We start from the raw sequence: 16,065 nt of genomic DNA, 5'->3' as shown, positions 1-16,065 counted from the left end.
GGCCAAGTATTGATCTCGATACCAACCCAGCTGCCAGCACAATTGCCTTTCCCTCGATGTCCCTCAGGTTCCCCATTAACCCTGGCTTCTCTGTTCTGCCCCAACTGTAACATGTTTTCATTTTTGTCTGGCCAGGACTTTACAGTATTTTTATTAAGATGAAGCATTTTATCAATATGTTCTGCAGGATCGTTAGTTTACTAAATAGCAGAATGTCGAGTCTGATGACCAAGACTTACCAGTCTGTTAATATGGCTTTATTCCATTTTGTACGATGGAAATAACTGTATTATTAGTCTCATTGATACTGTGTTAATTCCTTAATCAGTTCAATCTAAAAGCCATCTGGCCTTGGCAATATTGTTAGGCTTCTTTATAAAATTAACCACAGCCAATGTCTGTTTCTATAGTCAATTATTTTGCTGACCTCTGCACATCTAATATAGCATGAGGGGATTGAGTGGTGGGCTTCAAAAAGATAGTCCATGTTTTAATGTCCGGAGTTCCTGAAAGTGACACTATTTGGGAAAAGGGTCTTTGCAGATATAATTAAGTTAAGGACCTTGAGATGATCATTCTGAACTATCTGGGTAGGCACTCAGTCTATGACAAGTGCCCTTATAAGAAAAGACACAGACAGGCAGGAGGAGGTCACATGAAGACAGAGGCATAAATTGAAGTCAGGTGGCTGGCTACAAGCCAAAAATGCCTGGAATAACCAGACACTGGGGAAAGCAAGGGAGACCCCTCCTGTAGATCCGTGGAGGAAGGGCAGCCTTGAAGACACCTTGATTTCTGACTTCTGGCCTCCCGAACAACCAGAGAATCCATTTCTGTTGTCTTAGCCTCCCAGTTTCTTAGAATTTGTTATAGTAGCCATGGTTAACTAAGACAGAATACCACCAAACAAATAATAGACTTATTACTATTATTTTTTTAGCATTGACTTTTCCAAAATGCAGATGTTTCAAACCACCAGTCACAACAGCAAACCCAAACGTTTATGTCTGTGGTCTTCTTAAGGTAAAACCACTTTCCCTTCCCTTTATATTTGTAGATAAATTCATCTCTCTAACTACTTGCCAATCCTGAGCATGTGAAATTGGCAGCTACTGTGACATCACATGACCTGACACAAAGCAGGGACACTTACCATAAAGGGTTATGAAGGGTTAACAAAATTAAAAGAAATTACTTACGCAAAATACCTGGGATCCTATCTGACACAAAGTACGGACAAAAATAGCATTGCTGACCTTTATTAATGTCTATGGTAAAACTTTATAAATAAATACTATCTTCCACGTAGTTAGTTGTTTTCTCTAGAATTTCATCGATCTGATGATTTTATTTATTTGGTCATCCATTAAGCATGTGATGGCTTGCAGCGATTTGTAGATGGTCTGCTTACCTATCAAGGTGTGACATTACTGTTTTGGAGATGTCTGCACCAGCCTCTTGCAACACTCGGATAATCTGAAATGGGGCACTTCTGTTCCTTCCCGGATGGATAATAACAGGACAGCCCAGCTGAGTCTGGGCATGAGCTGTTGCCTGCAGAACCTTTCTTTCACTCTCAGTCAGAGGCCAGGAGCAACCAATTTCTCCGATAACGCCACATTTGATACTGGTTCCATCAGCTCCATGAAGAATTTCATTGATGAGGACATCAGTAAGCTAAGGAAGTGTGAGAATGAAAATCTGTAGCCTGCAGATTTTATCAACACACTATGCGAATGAATTTATTCATTCAGTCATTTAAAAAAAATATCTCCACTTTCATTCAGTTAATACTGGCCAATGAGGAAGGCATTTTGTTAGCCAAATCACAAATTCAACAAGTTACTCTAAATCAAAGATCCAATAGTATGTTACTGTGATTATTTAACAAGAAATTCAAGGCTTTAGGAAACTGTAGGGGAAAATGTAACTTACTGAGAGTACATTCATTGTATATTCATTTGTTGAGATAAAAAATCTATAATTTAACCTAAGGGGCATCTAGAATGTAAAAAGACTGCTTTTGAATCGATATCAGCCATATCAAGTAATTCTTTAATTTTCCCTTATTTATTTTGTCCTTGACCATCTTCAGCAACTCAAATTCATGGCATACAATATACTAAGATGACATTTTTTGGCTTGTACTTATGTTTACTGCTAAGAGTGGTTACAGGAATGTGTAATTCCTGACAATCAGGATAGTTTTCAAATAATATATAAGAAGAAAAAGGCCTGACTGGGAAAAAAATGCAGCTAAAATTTTGATATATAAAGTATTTTAAGGATTTACTGATTCTTTGCAAAGACTGAAGCTGACATACTATGCCTATCAAACAGGCAATGGAAGATATAAAGGAAAGTATACATATATGAGTAAACACATGGGAATATATACTACATGTAGTATAGAAAGACCACACACACATGCGAAAAAGCTTTGTGGCTTATTCTTTCTTTTTGTCCCTGAAAGATTTCCTTTTCCTTCTGCCCCTTCTTGCCTAAGATTTTATGATGATAGAAACAGGAAAATGGATTTTCTCCTACCCCTCCTGTTTTGTAAAAGGAGAAAGAAACTTATTCACAAATGTGCCAAGTCTCTGCCTGCCAAGTTTCAGCCTACAGTGAATTTTTATTGCTGGTTATTATTAAATCCAGAAAGAAAATTGAGGTTGCATAACTGAAGTTTATAATGGAAAACTGAGGTTTACAAACATGCTCTGCCACCACGACTGAGCGTGGATATGATATACATGAATCTAAGTACAAACATGTTGGGTTTTCTGGTGACCAGTGCATTAAGATCTCCTTCCTGGACACTTTTTCTTTATGAAATGAAATGTTCCTAATTTAGGTTCCATTGACAGATGCCTCTGCTAGCAAATTTCAATAGTGTGCCTCTGAGCCAATGACATTTCCAAATGTAGATGACATGTAGGGATAACCCATGGACTGACATTCTGATTATTCTGAATTTGCATGCAAATATTGTCCAAGAATGTAGGGCTTTTTACCTGCTCCACTGACATGGCTCTGGTATCTGAAGAGTGGGTTGCATCCACATAAAACCCAGCTCCTGATATGATATGGACTCCAGTCTCTTCTGCAAGCCACTTCAAAGTCTGCACATCTCGGCTAATCCCAGTGGTTGTGTTTTCCACCAAAGCTCCTCCACCTTTGGCTTTAAAATCCAACAATTCTTCCCTGATGGCTTCTGTCTCCTGATTCAACTGCAGATTCTCTTTATGGGAATAAGGGTTCTTCTGGATCCAAAATAAATTCTTCATCATAATAGGTTCCTTGGAGATAACTTCATAGCATGGAGCAGGCGGGTAGTAAGAGCAGTCGAAAGTCATTGTCAAATGTTCATGGGTCAGTGTACGACCCAGTTGGCCTGGCTCCACAAGGCCCAATACAGTTTGGACTTTCCCACTTAAGGAAGACATTTCTGATGCTACCAGGAGATACTCTAAAAAGAGTGCTTTCTGGAAAAAAGAAAACTATAATCAGAAAATTTAACGCACACATAAATTCTGTCCATAGGGGATGTGAGGCTGTGAACGTATACCAGTGTAAGAGAGAGAATCAATGAACGTAGAGATACGATCTCACTTATCATCCTGCCAAAGTCAGAGTCTGTGGCTTGTAAATTGTTTAAGTTCACTGCAGCTCTAAGTGACATGCGTGGTGTTAAATGTCTCCCAACCACTTCCGCTGGGACTCCTCCACCTGATTTAATCCCAAACTCATCTACTGGAAATATTTCTTGATATTCAGTTCACATTTTTCTTTTGCTTAATTTTATCTCATTAGTTATAGCTAAGCTTCCTTGGGTAATTCAACAATAATCTCCATTAAAAAAAACTCTTCATAATCAATAACTTGTATCAAAAGCAGCCATATATCAGAACTGTTTCATTTGTCATTTTCCAGCTAAATTAAATATACTAAGGCTACTGATCATCCCATTACTCATTTACTATCCAAGTGAACAAATTTCTGTTGATGGTCCACCATGAAGAAATTGGAGATATAAAGAGGATTATGACAAAATCTCTGACTATGACGATTTCACAGATTATTCCCTAAAAATAACTGGAGGGTAAGCACATTTAGGCTTAATAATGAAAAAACAAAACAAACAAACTTCTCCATTCTCAATGTTTTCTTTTGTCTAGGGCACACAGAAATATACTTCAAAAATACTTAAAAGCCAAAATTCATAGTCATAATGAAAGCGACTATGATTTACTGAAACTGAATCTGTTTTCTCTCAAAAGAGCAAACACCTCTCTATTTATCCTCAGTTTACTTTCATTTGTAACACAAATTATGTATTCACCAAGTTTCTATCAGTGACGGCAAGGACTCCAATTCCAGTGCTCTTCATTTCCAAAGAGAAGGGATTTCACTTGGAAAGGAAAAGGGTGATATGGAAAGTGGTGCAAACAAACACCTACACAACCAAGAGCAAAACCACGGCCAGAGACAGTGGTCTGCGTGGAGGACCAATGAGACACACCCAGAGGACGGCAGACAAAATGGGCTGCGAACTGAAGAAAAGACAGTGTCTTTCAAAGGTCTCCCATTGTTCCTTAAAAAGACATTCCAAAACCGTTTTCTCCCCACATCCCTTTGAAGGCCTTCTGTGATTTTCTGAGCATCAGTTGTCTCATCTGTAAACTAGAAGAATGCTCATTTCATAGCCTGCCACAAGAATTAAACTACATACCACAGGTGAAAAAGACCTATAAAAGTGTGTGGCACATAGCACACACCGTCATGAAACAGCAGTTTTGTTATTCTGGTTCTAGAAACTACTATGTATTTCCTAGGTTATTTCTTTTCAGAGGAAGTGGCTGATTAGAGAAGAGAGCATTTGGGGGAGCACGAGGCGTAGGACAAATTTGTAATGGGTCTAGTGCATACATAAGACAAGGAGAAAAACAAATCACTGTGGGAGAAAGAAGGATATTGAGTTCTGGGCCAGTTTACTTCAAGCCACTGCAATTATCTGGGACTCAGATGTTTGACATATATTGGCCCGCAATGCATAAATGACTGAAGTTCATGTGGTGGCCATGAAGGAAGATGACATCTGTTTAGAGGTCACCGTGTAGCTGCCAGTCACCACACAGGGCATTATGTTTTTCCATTGATGGCGCCTGGGAACTCATCGTTCAATGCCTTATTCCTTGTCACTGAGAGCAAGGCATATGTCGCTAGTTTCTTCAGTTGACGAAATAAAAGTACCATTAATAATAGACTCAATATTCCGTGTGGGTTCATTTGCTCTTTCCTGCCTTCTGGCTGATGGTCTTACACATGTGTTCCTGGAGAGCCACCAGGGACCAGAAAGTTGGATAAATTGATGAAACACTATCACTTTTACTAGAAAAGTATTTTCTGCATATTTCATTGATACAGATTTGAAAGAGCAATGTTGGTAAGTTTCACGCTCACAAGCTGTGAGTCTTTGTGAAAAAAAAATCACTTAAGAAATGTCATCTCCTCTGGGAAATTCCTCTAACACTCTCGGGCGGAACTCCTCAGTGCTTCCTATGATCACACACAATGGAAGCCATACTTAAAAGATAAGAAAAGATTAAAGAACAAACTGTAGCCATCCTTGCTCTAAGCTAGCACGTGACTTTTAGTGGATAAAACATGCAAGCAGATTTCATAGTCCTGGGCAGTGAGGGAGCCCCTTTTGGTCTATATTCAGCCTGGAACATGTTCTCTTCTCCATCGACAGGCAAGGGGCTGCTAATGGCCTTCCACCACAGAGAGGAGAATTCACAGAGCACGGAGGACAGTAGTGGGCAATGAGAAGCACAGACCACAACTGTGCAAACAGGAGTGACCACCGACACGTAGAGGAGGCTTCAGGCATTTTAGAGTGTCCGTGGGAAGCTTCAGCACTACGTATACCTGCACAAAAGGCAATGGGGAAAGAGACAGCCAGAGCTAAAAACACACTTGCCACATGCTTTGTTTTATTTCAGATATGAAATTTGAGCTGTCACAGAGACTGAGGATAGTTGTAATTACTATTATAGCCTGATCAAAGGAAACAACTCTTCCAATTCCAGGGGTTATGGAATCAACAGGGAAAAAAATAGAACATAGAACTTTATAGAGAACAAAAAGACAAGAGGAACAGAATCAGAGAACAGCATACCACCACTGAGCTGGAAACCAGAGACAATACGCAAGACTGGTCTTTTTTGAAAATATATGTGTAAATTAACTTTTGTAAAAAATACAGCAAATTGGCCAAATTGTTGGAGATTGGGTGGTGAGTGGGTAGTTTGGGAGCAATTTTAGTTTCATTTCACTGATATTTTTGTCACAGCTATTTCGCCTTCGCCATTATGATTAAGATTTTTCTGTCTACCTAGGTTGAATATCCATTTCAACTCCATTCACATTTCAGAGTCAGACTTCTAGAACTCTGACTGTTTGACACAGGAATGAATGGAATTTCTTTAACTGCAATACACTGTCCTGTTTTACAGACATAAGCTCTCTTCCTGCCCCTGCATCTGCTGTACCAGGTCCTAGATCAGGTTGGAGCCGCTTGATTTACAGTTTTAGAAGCAATGATAAAATTGTCAAGCTGATACTTAGTGAATTGATTTTCAGTTCACTTTTTCAGCAACTGAGTAAGTTCTAAGCTCTGTAACAACTCCCTTGGTCCATTTCACTAATAATTGTTTCCTTTCCCTGATCAAACTCAAACTGATAAAAAAAAAATGGGAATGCATTTCAGAGTTTTATGCAGGAGAAGATCTGATCTGAGTAACCTGGCAACCGAGTGGAGAATGGACAGAAGGGGGCCAGGGTGCTTGCAGAGACCAGTGGGTGTTGCTAGAATCTAGACAAAAATCCGGTGGTGGTTTAGTCTGAGATTAATGCCAGTGGAGATGGTGAAACAGCAGAAGCAGTAAGAAGTACAGCAGATGGAAGTTTCTAACTGGACTTGCTGGTGCTATAAAAGTATTCCCCAAATAAATGGGATCCTTAGAAAAAAGTGCTGTCTGATGGAAATGTGTGGGCACTTCTGTTTTTTCATGGGTTACATCATACAGAGCGGCAGACTCCACAAACACTGCACTTAAAGCTGACATTTGATTTGTGACCAAAATATTGTTAACACTGCATAATACTCTTCAAAGCTTGTTTGAATGCTTCCATCATGTGCAGGTATCAAGCCTTTGACATACCTCCTCTCAAACAGTACCAGTCAGATGGCTGAACAACAGTGACAAAGAGTTTCCTCCTTGCACACATCACCACATGTCCATTTGCTCATATGTTTATGGTTAAATGGCTCTACTGCATGGAGAGTTATAACTTTTCATATTAAACAATGTCAAAAAAACAATAGTCATGCCTGAATCAAGAGAAAGAAATCCAATCACCACAGGACACAGAGCAATAATGGGACCTGCAAGTTCTTGAAACTGTGACGTAAATAAAACAAAATCACTCAGATACAAATGAACAACTTGTATCTTGAATTCAGAGGAAAGTGGTGGGTTTCTCCCCATGCTTTTTTTTGGTTTGTTTTGCCTCTTTGATTAAGGAAGTAACAGAGACAAACTGAGGATATTTCCAAATTTCAAACAACAAATATGAAGATGGTGGCAGCGATGTACCCAGGAAGTGGCATTCCTAGAAAAATGGGGTCACAAACTGGTATGCTTAGGAAAGGCGCCTTCCTCTGGGTCAGCTCAGCCCATCCCTATCCTGTCTTCCTCGATGTGAACAGTTGATCTAAACTGATAGGTCAAGTCATTCAAATGATTATTAAACTCAAATCACATCAGGCTTCTTGACTGAAGGGATGGAGTTTGTGTCTTAACTGACCCTTCAGTTTAGTCAAACTTGTGCTAACTGGTCAACCCTTCAAGTCTGACATACACACTACGGCTTTGGTAAATCATACTATTGGCTTTCTGAATCTGTTATCTGTTTAGTCAACAAACTGAAAATATTTTCTCCTTGGTAAAAGACAGGGAGAGAGGAAAGATGTGGGGTAGGGGGAAGGGAGAGACAGAAAAAGCAGTATTTCTTTCTACTCGGAGCAAAAGGCAATATTGCTCACTACTTATTGTAGTAACATAAGTAGTAGTTGCACGATTTTGGCAGAATGCTGTCTGCTGGGCTGAACTGACTTTGTTTTCCTTCATTTGGAAAACTAAGATCTAGCTCATCATAGCCCTTCTCATTGTCAGAAATAGGTTCCACACGCAGTGCTGTAAGAATGTATGATGTACAGCCACTGTGGAAAACAGTATGGAGGTTTCTCAAAAGACTAGGAATAGACTTGCCATATGGCCCCGGCATCCCGCTCCTGGGCTTATATCCAGAAGGAACCCTACTTCAGGATGACACCTGCACCCCAGTGTTCATAGCAGCACTATTTACAATAGCCAAGACATGGAAACAGCCTAAATGTCCATCAACAGATGACTGGATAAAGAAGTTGTGGTATATTTATACAATGAAATACTATTCAGCCATAAAATGACAACATAACACCATTTGCAGCAACATGGATGTCCCTGGAGAATGTCATTCTAAGTGAAGTAAGCCAGAAAGAGAAAGAAAAATACCATATGAGATCGCTCATATGCAGAATCTAAAAAACAAAAACAAAACAGAAACAGACTCATAGACATAGAATACAAACTTGTGGTTGCCAGGGGGATGGGGGGTAGGAAGGGGCTGGGATTTCAAAATGTAGAATAGATAAACAAGATTGTACTGTGTAGCACAGGAAAATATACACAGGATCTTGTGGTGGCTCACAGCGAAAGAGTATGTGACAATGAATGTATGTATGTTCATGTATAACTGAAAAATTGTGCTCTACACTGGAATTTGACAACATTGTAAAAGGACTATAACTCAGTAAAAAATGTTTATATATATAAAAAATGTACAATGTAAATTTATTTATTTATTTATTTATTTTGCTAACATACGATCTTGGAAGTGAAACATACACCAAGTTACTGGATACAATCGCAGTCACTTCTTTTTCTTTGTAAAGAACTCTGTGCAGTGAAGTTAGTTCTTAGTTTATTAGAGATGGAGTTTTTTTTTTTTTCCATGGATTCCTAGCAGTAGATTGTCTCCTGAAAACTACAATATTTTGAGCAAACTGCACAGCTGGTCCTTAATAGCATTTAGTCATTAAGAATCTTAAAATTTGTGTTACTTTTAATTCCTGGCAAATCAAATGAATGTCTTAACCACACAATAGTCCTCATACAATTTCACTTGGGAGGCTGTTCTTGAGGTGGCTTGGTTTAGTTGGAGGAATAGTAGAGTCACAGAGTCCAAAGCTCTTGGCCGTTCCACTAAAAAGCTGTGTGGCTTTGGGTAAGTAACCTAACACTCTGAGTCTGTTTTCCCATCTGTGAACTTAAGGGGTTGGACCATATGACATCCTGCTTCTGTGATATCCTTTAATTTGAAATGGATACAACTGACTTTCTATAGACCATTATCAGTGAAGGTTGTACTTTAAGAAGAGTTTTAAAAATGTATATTTTATATACACATGCATACATATATACATCTAAGCATGATGAGAGAATGAATGAATTTCATTCACTGAAAGTCAGTTTCATTCATTAACTATGAGTGAAGGCTGTACTTTAAGGATGGTTTTAAAATACACACTTTATTATACATGTAAATACATAGATAAATGGAGAGAGAGAGAGTGAATGAATGAATGAATGAATGGATGAATTTAAGTTTCAGCTTAATAGAGAACTCTCAAGGAGGCTGGGAGGCTGGGGTGGTTTGAAAGAACCTTGAACCTGGAGTTCTGGCTACAGTGGTTTCTACTTGTGTAATTGTGGAAAAAATTTAAGGAGCTGGTCTCCTCACTTAAAAGCTGGAGTAATGTCTGCCTGATCTACTACATAAGATTTGAAAAAAAGAAGCAAATAAGAAGATAACTAAAAGCTTTACCTAAATTATAAAACACCACACAAATGCTCTGAATTTGCATTATTTGCCAAACTTTGAACTGAGTATCCTCGGGCCAATGAACCTAAACTTGTTCTATTAAAAACTAACAGTAGGGGTTGGAGCTGATGAGTCAAACTGAGGCTGTAATCTGTTAGAAAGGAATTCCTTCACTTGAGGCCCAGGATGGTTAAAAGCAGACTGAGCATTGCGATTGACATCACAATCCACTGACTTTTGGAAACCACCCACTGAAGTGATTACAACTGCAGGGGGTCCTCATCATCCATGGATAACTGGTCCTGGAAATGCCTTTTTGGATGAAGGCGCTTGGTGCAGTGTGTTAGCTGGTCTCCATAGCTGGCTTCAGGGAACTGTGCTTTCCAGGATTCACATCCTTGTGAAGCATCCTTCCAGGCTGAACCTGAGCTGGTCTGCGACTAGTTTTAACCAACAGTATGTGGAGACAGTGATGCTGCATCAGTGTGCCATCCACATTTTTGGAAGGAGCTTCTGCTTTTGTGCTTTGGGAAATCCTGAGCTGAATATATATCTAAGTCTGGCTACCCTCACATGTGGAGAAGGAGAGACACTGAGACTATATGGATAGTGGGAGAGCACCCCCCCTCCAGTCACCTCAGAGCCCCCACTGAGCTCAGCCTTGCGGCTGCCCCTGGGAAGGTACCAAACCAGGAGTGAGTCATCTTGAATATTCTAACCCAGCCAGGATTCCACGTGACTGCAGGCTCAGCTCCAGCCAACCCAGCAGAGTCTGGCCAGCCCACAGGATCACAGGAGATAATAAAATGGCTCTCATTTGAAGACCAATGCTGAATAAGAAGTCATATTTAAAGGACTTAATGAAGATTTCAAATTAGAAGAATAAACTATTATAAAATAGGTCATCATTATAGATACACCCTAATTCTTAGAACAAAACATTAATTGAGTGCTATATTTGGGTGGGGGAAGGGGCGAATAATTTTTCTGACAAAACTAGGTGATATGACATCCTTTACTTGACTTTTGCATCCCAGTGATGAAAAAGGTTATTTCTGCAAAAATATTTCTGAAGACTTTATCATTTTTTAACAAGGTCCTCTATTAACCAGTTTTATGCTGCTTATTCCCTTGCAGCACTCGTCCTGATGTTGTCCATGCTACTTTCTCCTCTTGCGCTGTCCAAGGTCTAACTGTCACATTCGCACTTGGGGTTGGCATGTATTTTAGCATTTCTCCGACATCACTCCCCTCAACTTCATGACATAGTGCATCCTTCTTTAAAGTTTTCGATTTTACTTTGCCATCTATTTGCATCATATCCCTTGATATCTGTGAATTTACAGCAATCAGCAGACATGAAGAAAGAGATACTCAAATGGTAGGCAGGAACAGAAATTAGGATTTAAGGAGGTAGGAATGCTTGAGTGGGAACTAGTTTTTGAGTGGTCAGTCCATTAGTGCATAGACTTGGTTTATTTAAGTAACCTGTTCACAGGGGTGGGGGTGGGGTGGGGAGAACTCATAGTGAGCATATCATAGAATGAAATACAACATATATCCCAGCAATTGTCACAGTGTACTAAATTGATCTATTAAGGGATTGGTCTCCATTTGACTTTGTGCTGTGTGTGTCTGTGTGTGGGTGTGTGTGTGTGTATGTGTGTGAGTGTGTGTGTGTGTGTGTGTGTGTGTATGTAGGAGGCGGAAGGGGAGCTATTTCTTTTATGCCCTATCCTACATAGTACCTAGCATTAGATAGATTCACTTACATAGTACCTGTGAAACCAGACTGAACTGAATAGAAAGTCATTTGTTTATTTGTGCCTTAATTTAAAAAGAAGTGAAAGAGCAAAAAGTTTGATGTTAAAAATGAAGAAAGGAAAATTTACTATAACTCTGTAATTCCAATAAGATGAAAATCCCCCCCTTTTTGTCGAAGTTTGCAAGCAGAAAGGGCATTTAATATCTAGAACTATACTCCAAATCCCAATGGATTAAAATATCCCATAAATAATTACTTTTTCTTTTATATACAAACAAATTGACAGTCTAGTTTAAATTATGCCTTCTTAGTGAGAAATGAAGAGAGCAGGGGCTACAGACATAAAATTCTCATGCCTGCAAACTAAACCTCAAGCATGATATATTTTTTAAAAATAATTTCCAGCGGACACAACATAATGGAAAACTGTCCAAATTTCAAATAGCTGTCCAAATGTCCAATTATCAAATAACTAAGATATTTATTTGGAATTACTCCTGCCAGATAAGCCCCAAAACATGGTGGCAGAGAAGGGAGTTTGATTTCAATTTTGTGTGAACTGTGCTTAATAATAAAAGCATTTAAAATGTATACGTCTTTGAAGGAACTTACATTTGCAGTGTGGGAAACACAAATAACCATTTGCAATTTTTCATAGGCAGAAATCCAGCTTTGCACTTGGAAAAAAAAAAGCTTTCCATTCTAAATGGCAACTTGCAAGGACGTATTGTATAGCACAGGGAACTATATTCAGTTTCTTGTAATAAGCTATAATGGTAAGGAATCTGAATTTTATATATATGTATGTATGTATATATATAACTGAATTGCTTTGCTGTACACCTGAAACTAACATTGTAAGTCAACTATGCTTCAAAAAATAAAGTTAAAGTGACTATAACTCAATAAAAGTTAAAAAACATAAAGTTAAAAATAAATAAATAAAAACTATATAAATGGCAACTTAGTCCTAAAAGTTAGCAGAAGTGTCTACATTGTTGGAGATCCAGCAGAATGTGTCACTTGGAAGATGGTTAAAACAAAGCTGGCTCTGTTCACTGACTGGTTTGTGAAAGATGAGTAATATTACATACACATGGTGACATATGGCCCTCCTATATGTAACCCTGGCAAAGTGCAAATTTGCCCAACTTTTCTGAAAAGGAGTTTAGCCATGTGGAGCTGGAGTTTTAAAATGGTACGGTGCTGCTGGGGGATCTGTCTTAAGGAAATATTTAGTTACCTGTGAAAAATACTTATGCACAAAGATTTCTTTATGGCATTATTTAGAATAGTGACCAAAACATTTACCATTATAGGAATATGATGGAATCTTATGCAAAGTGGTATAAGAAAATGCTCTTATAACATGTGAAAAAATACAAAACTGTAAATTTATGGAGAGTGTATATAGCTAAATATATGTAGAACTTAACTGGAAATACTAAAATGTGTATCTTAGGGCAGTAGAAGTAGTAAAGATAGATAATTTTTTCTTCATTACAATTTAATGTTATTTTCTAGTTTTTAAAATGTCTATCTGTTTCATTTATATCAGTAAAAGGGAGAAAAATGAGAAAAGGTCACTCTTTACAGTATAAACCTATCCAATACCTATACTATTGTCACCTGTGAAATAACAGAATATAGATTTTGAATCCTTTAACTAAACCACACAAAGATTTATTAATTCAAGAGCTGTTCCAAATTCTCCTGTATTATCACAGTATTGCTAATTGCCAGTCATGCCTAAGATTTGATATTGTTCATGAGCAAATGCTTCTGATCAAATTACATGCCTTTGCAGTGGTTCACGCTCTTTGACTGGGTCCTTTGTGGGCTGAACTTGACTCTAGTGTTAGACCTGGAGTCCAATGAAAATTTTAGAAAAGGTTCAGCAGCCTGAATAATGTTTATCATAGTCAAGCCACACAAGGACCAAAATCTCACTACTGAATACACTCCCGTGTAGGGTTAGGAAAGCAGGTGCGGGGGTAGTCAATGAGACATTTCCTAGGAAAGTGTCAGGAATTATGAAATATGGGTCATCATTTATTTATAAGTGAAAAAGAGGGGTATAAAATGGTACATATTTTAAGTGAAGATACACACACACACACACACACACACACACACACACACACACATATAAGGACAAAACCATAAAGATAATCTCTTTTTTTAAAAGGCACGTTAACTGCCAGAAAAACAATTAGAAAGATGAACTAAACACAGTTATCTAGCCGCTGGGCCTCCTTCCAATTTGTTCCCTGTAGACCAGAGATCCTGATAAAACAGAGATTTGATCATGTCTCTCCCTGCTTAGAACTCCCCTAGAAGTTTCCCGTTGTCGAAATACTGGGCATAACCTGTAAGGCACACTGCAGGATCTAGTTCCTGCCTGCTTCTCCAATCATTTCACCCCTCACCCCACACTTTCTCTCTGACCTCTCTCCTCCCTGGCCTTCCAGTTACTCAGAAATGCCAGACTCTTTCACCTCAAGGTCTTCCTACAAACTTTATATTGTTCCCCTCCTGCACCTTCCCTGCCACCCACCATTGATTTTCTGGCTAAATTTTCAACTTGGTGTCATTCCCTCAGAAGCCGCCTCTATTTTCAACCTTGTCTGGTCCTGAGGGCACCGCAAATTTGGTCCTAAACACATTCTCCTTGCCCATCCTGGTCACATTACTTCTCTTGAACTTTCTCCCCCAGCCTCTCTGCAACCCCCCAAATTAACCCATTAACATTAAGCTTCTCCATCCATTAAAACAACAGTTATAATGGATCTGACAAATATTTACGGAGCATCCCTTAAATGTAAGACGCTGTGCTCGGCAGGGAGGGCTGTGTGAGATACTCAACATGTCTGCGCCTGTCTCCAGGTCTTTGAAAGTGTTGCTGCCTTTTTTTTTTTTTCCCTGAGCTACGAAGCCCAACCTACTCCTACTCCACCTCCTCAACACTTTTCCTGTCTTGGCTAACTGGTACTTGGCCGTCAGGATGGGGCTTTGGCATCATTTCTAATTGGAAGCTCTTCCTCCTGGTTGCTCAAGTAATCTGGGTAAGATGCCCATTCTAGGTTCTCTCAATAGTTCTGAGTTTACCCTTGAAACTCACATCTTGTGTTCACGTCTCTCCATCAGACTTTGAGCTCTTTGAGGGCAGAGTCAGTGTCTTGCTTCTCATTCCTCAGTCCCCGGGCAGTGCCTGGTACATAGTAGTACTTAATTAATAGCTATATGCTTGCTTATTTTAATCCAGCCTTATTCCACAAAGGATTTGAGGTAACTTACACAAAAGACATGTAACATAAAGCAGGGGGTTAGGAGGTATAGCTCAGTGGTAGAGTGCATGCTTGACACGCACAAGGACCTGGGTTCAGTCCCAGCACCTCCAGCAGGGGAAAAATTTTAATTAAATAAATAAAAGAAGGACACATAACATAAAGAAAACAAATATTAAAGCAGAAGCAGGGAAATTATAAATGGAAGTAGAATTGGAACCAGAAAAGAAGAACAGGTTCACAGTTGTTAGAAAAGGGCTAAAAAAAAATTCCTGGATTATTTATCAATATATTTCTGATAAGAGATAATTCTGAGATCATAGCACACCCTTTTGTGGCATATCACATTATTTCCTTAAATCAACAAGCTAAAATTATTTAAAAGCATGGGAAAATGTTTTCCCCAAAGTTTTGGGGTTGTGGGTTTTTATGCTGTGTTTGTATTTTCAACTTTCCTATATCTTCGCCTTCCAAGCCGTCAGAACATAGTAAACCTGCCATTGTAGCGTATCCTTCTGCACCCAACACAATACTACCTAGGAATATATGTGCTTAAAAAAAACACAAAACTTTCCCTTACGAAATAAGAACAAGACTCTTCAGCATATAAAAACAAAATCAAGTAACTATATCTTCAAGGATTTTCCTACCTGAATTAGTAGGCACCAACTATAAACCAGGAAACTAAAACTACTTAGTAATTACTGCAGGTGATTCATAGCAGTAACCATTCCTTTACAAGGAATGAAACTGGATAATAACTCTGACAGCTAATTTTTTAAACATATATACCATCCACATTAATATCTTTTTAACACAGCTTCACTTCAGAATAATTTTCAGAATCCCAGAAAGCCTTTCCATTGTACGAACAGCTATCTACCTAAAAGATGTCTCCCACAAAGTCATCTCAGGTTTTTTATTTTATTTTGAACAGCACACAGTAGACTGTCATAGAAAAGTCTTGACATTTGCTATTCTGCTTAGCTAATTCAGACTTAGAAAGAATCAGTGCCATGCGTG

General features: G+C 38.7%; 1 protein-coding gene across 2 annotated transcripts in view; it reads right to left on the bottom strand.

Moving 5' to 3' along the window:
- Positions 1-16,065, bottom strand: part of PTER (phosphotriesterase related) — a 58,803-nt gene that overhangs the window by 24,972 nt on the left and 17,766 nt on the right. For both annotated transcript variants that reach the window (XM_006216764.2, XM_072955018.1), the window contains exons 2-3: positions 3,015-3,485; positions 1,412-1,677 (exon numbers count right to left, since the gene is read on the bottom strand). In XM_006216764.2, the coding sequence (XP_006216826.1) occupies positions 1,412-1,677; positions 3,015-3,446 (698 nt within the window). In that variant the 5' untranslated portion in view covers positions 3,447-3,485. The remainder of the gene's footprint in view (positions 1-1,411; positions 1,678-3,014; positions 3,486-16,065) is intronic.

The sequence above is a fragment of the Vicugna pacos genome, chromosome 35 (genome assembly GCF_048564905.1).
Source record: "Vicugna pacos chromosome 35, VicPac4, whole genome shotgun sequence".
Lineage (NCBI taxonomy): Eukaryota > Metazoa > Chordata > Mammalia > Artiodactyla > Camelidae > Vicugna > Vicugna pacos.
This window is presented reverse-complemented; position numbering and strand designations above follow the sequence as displayed.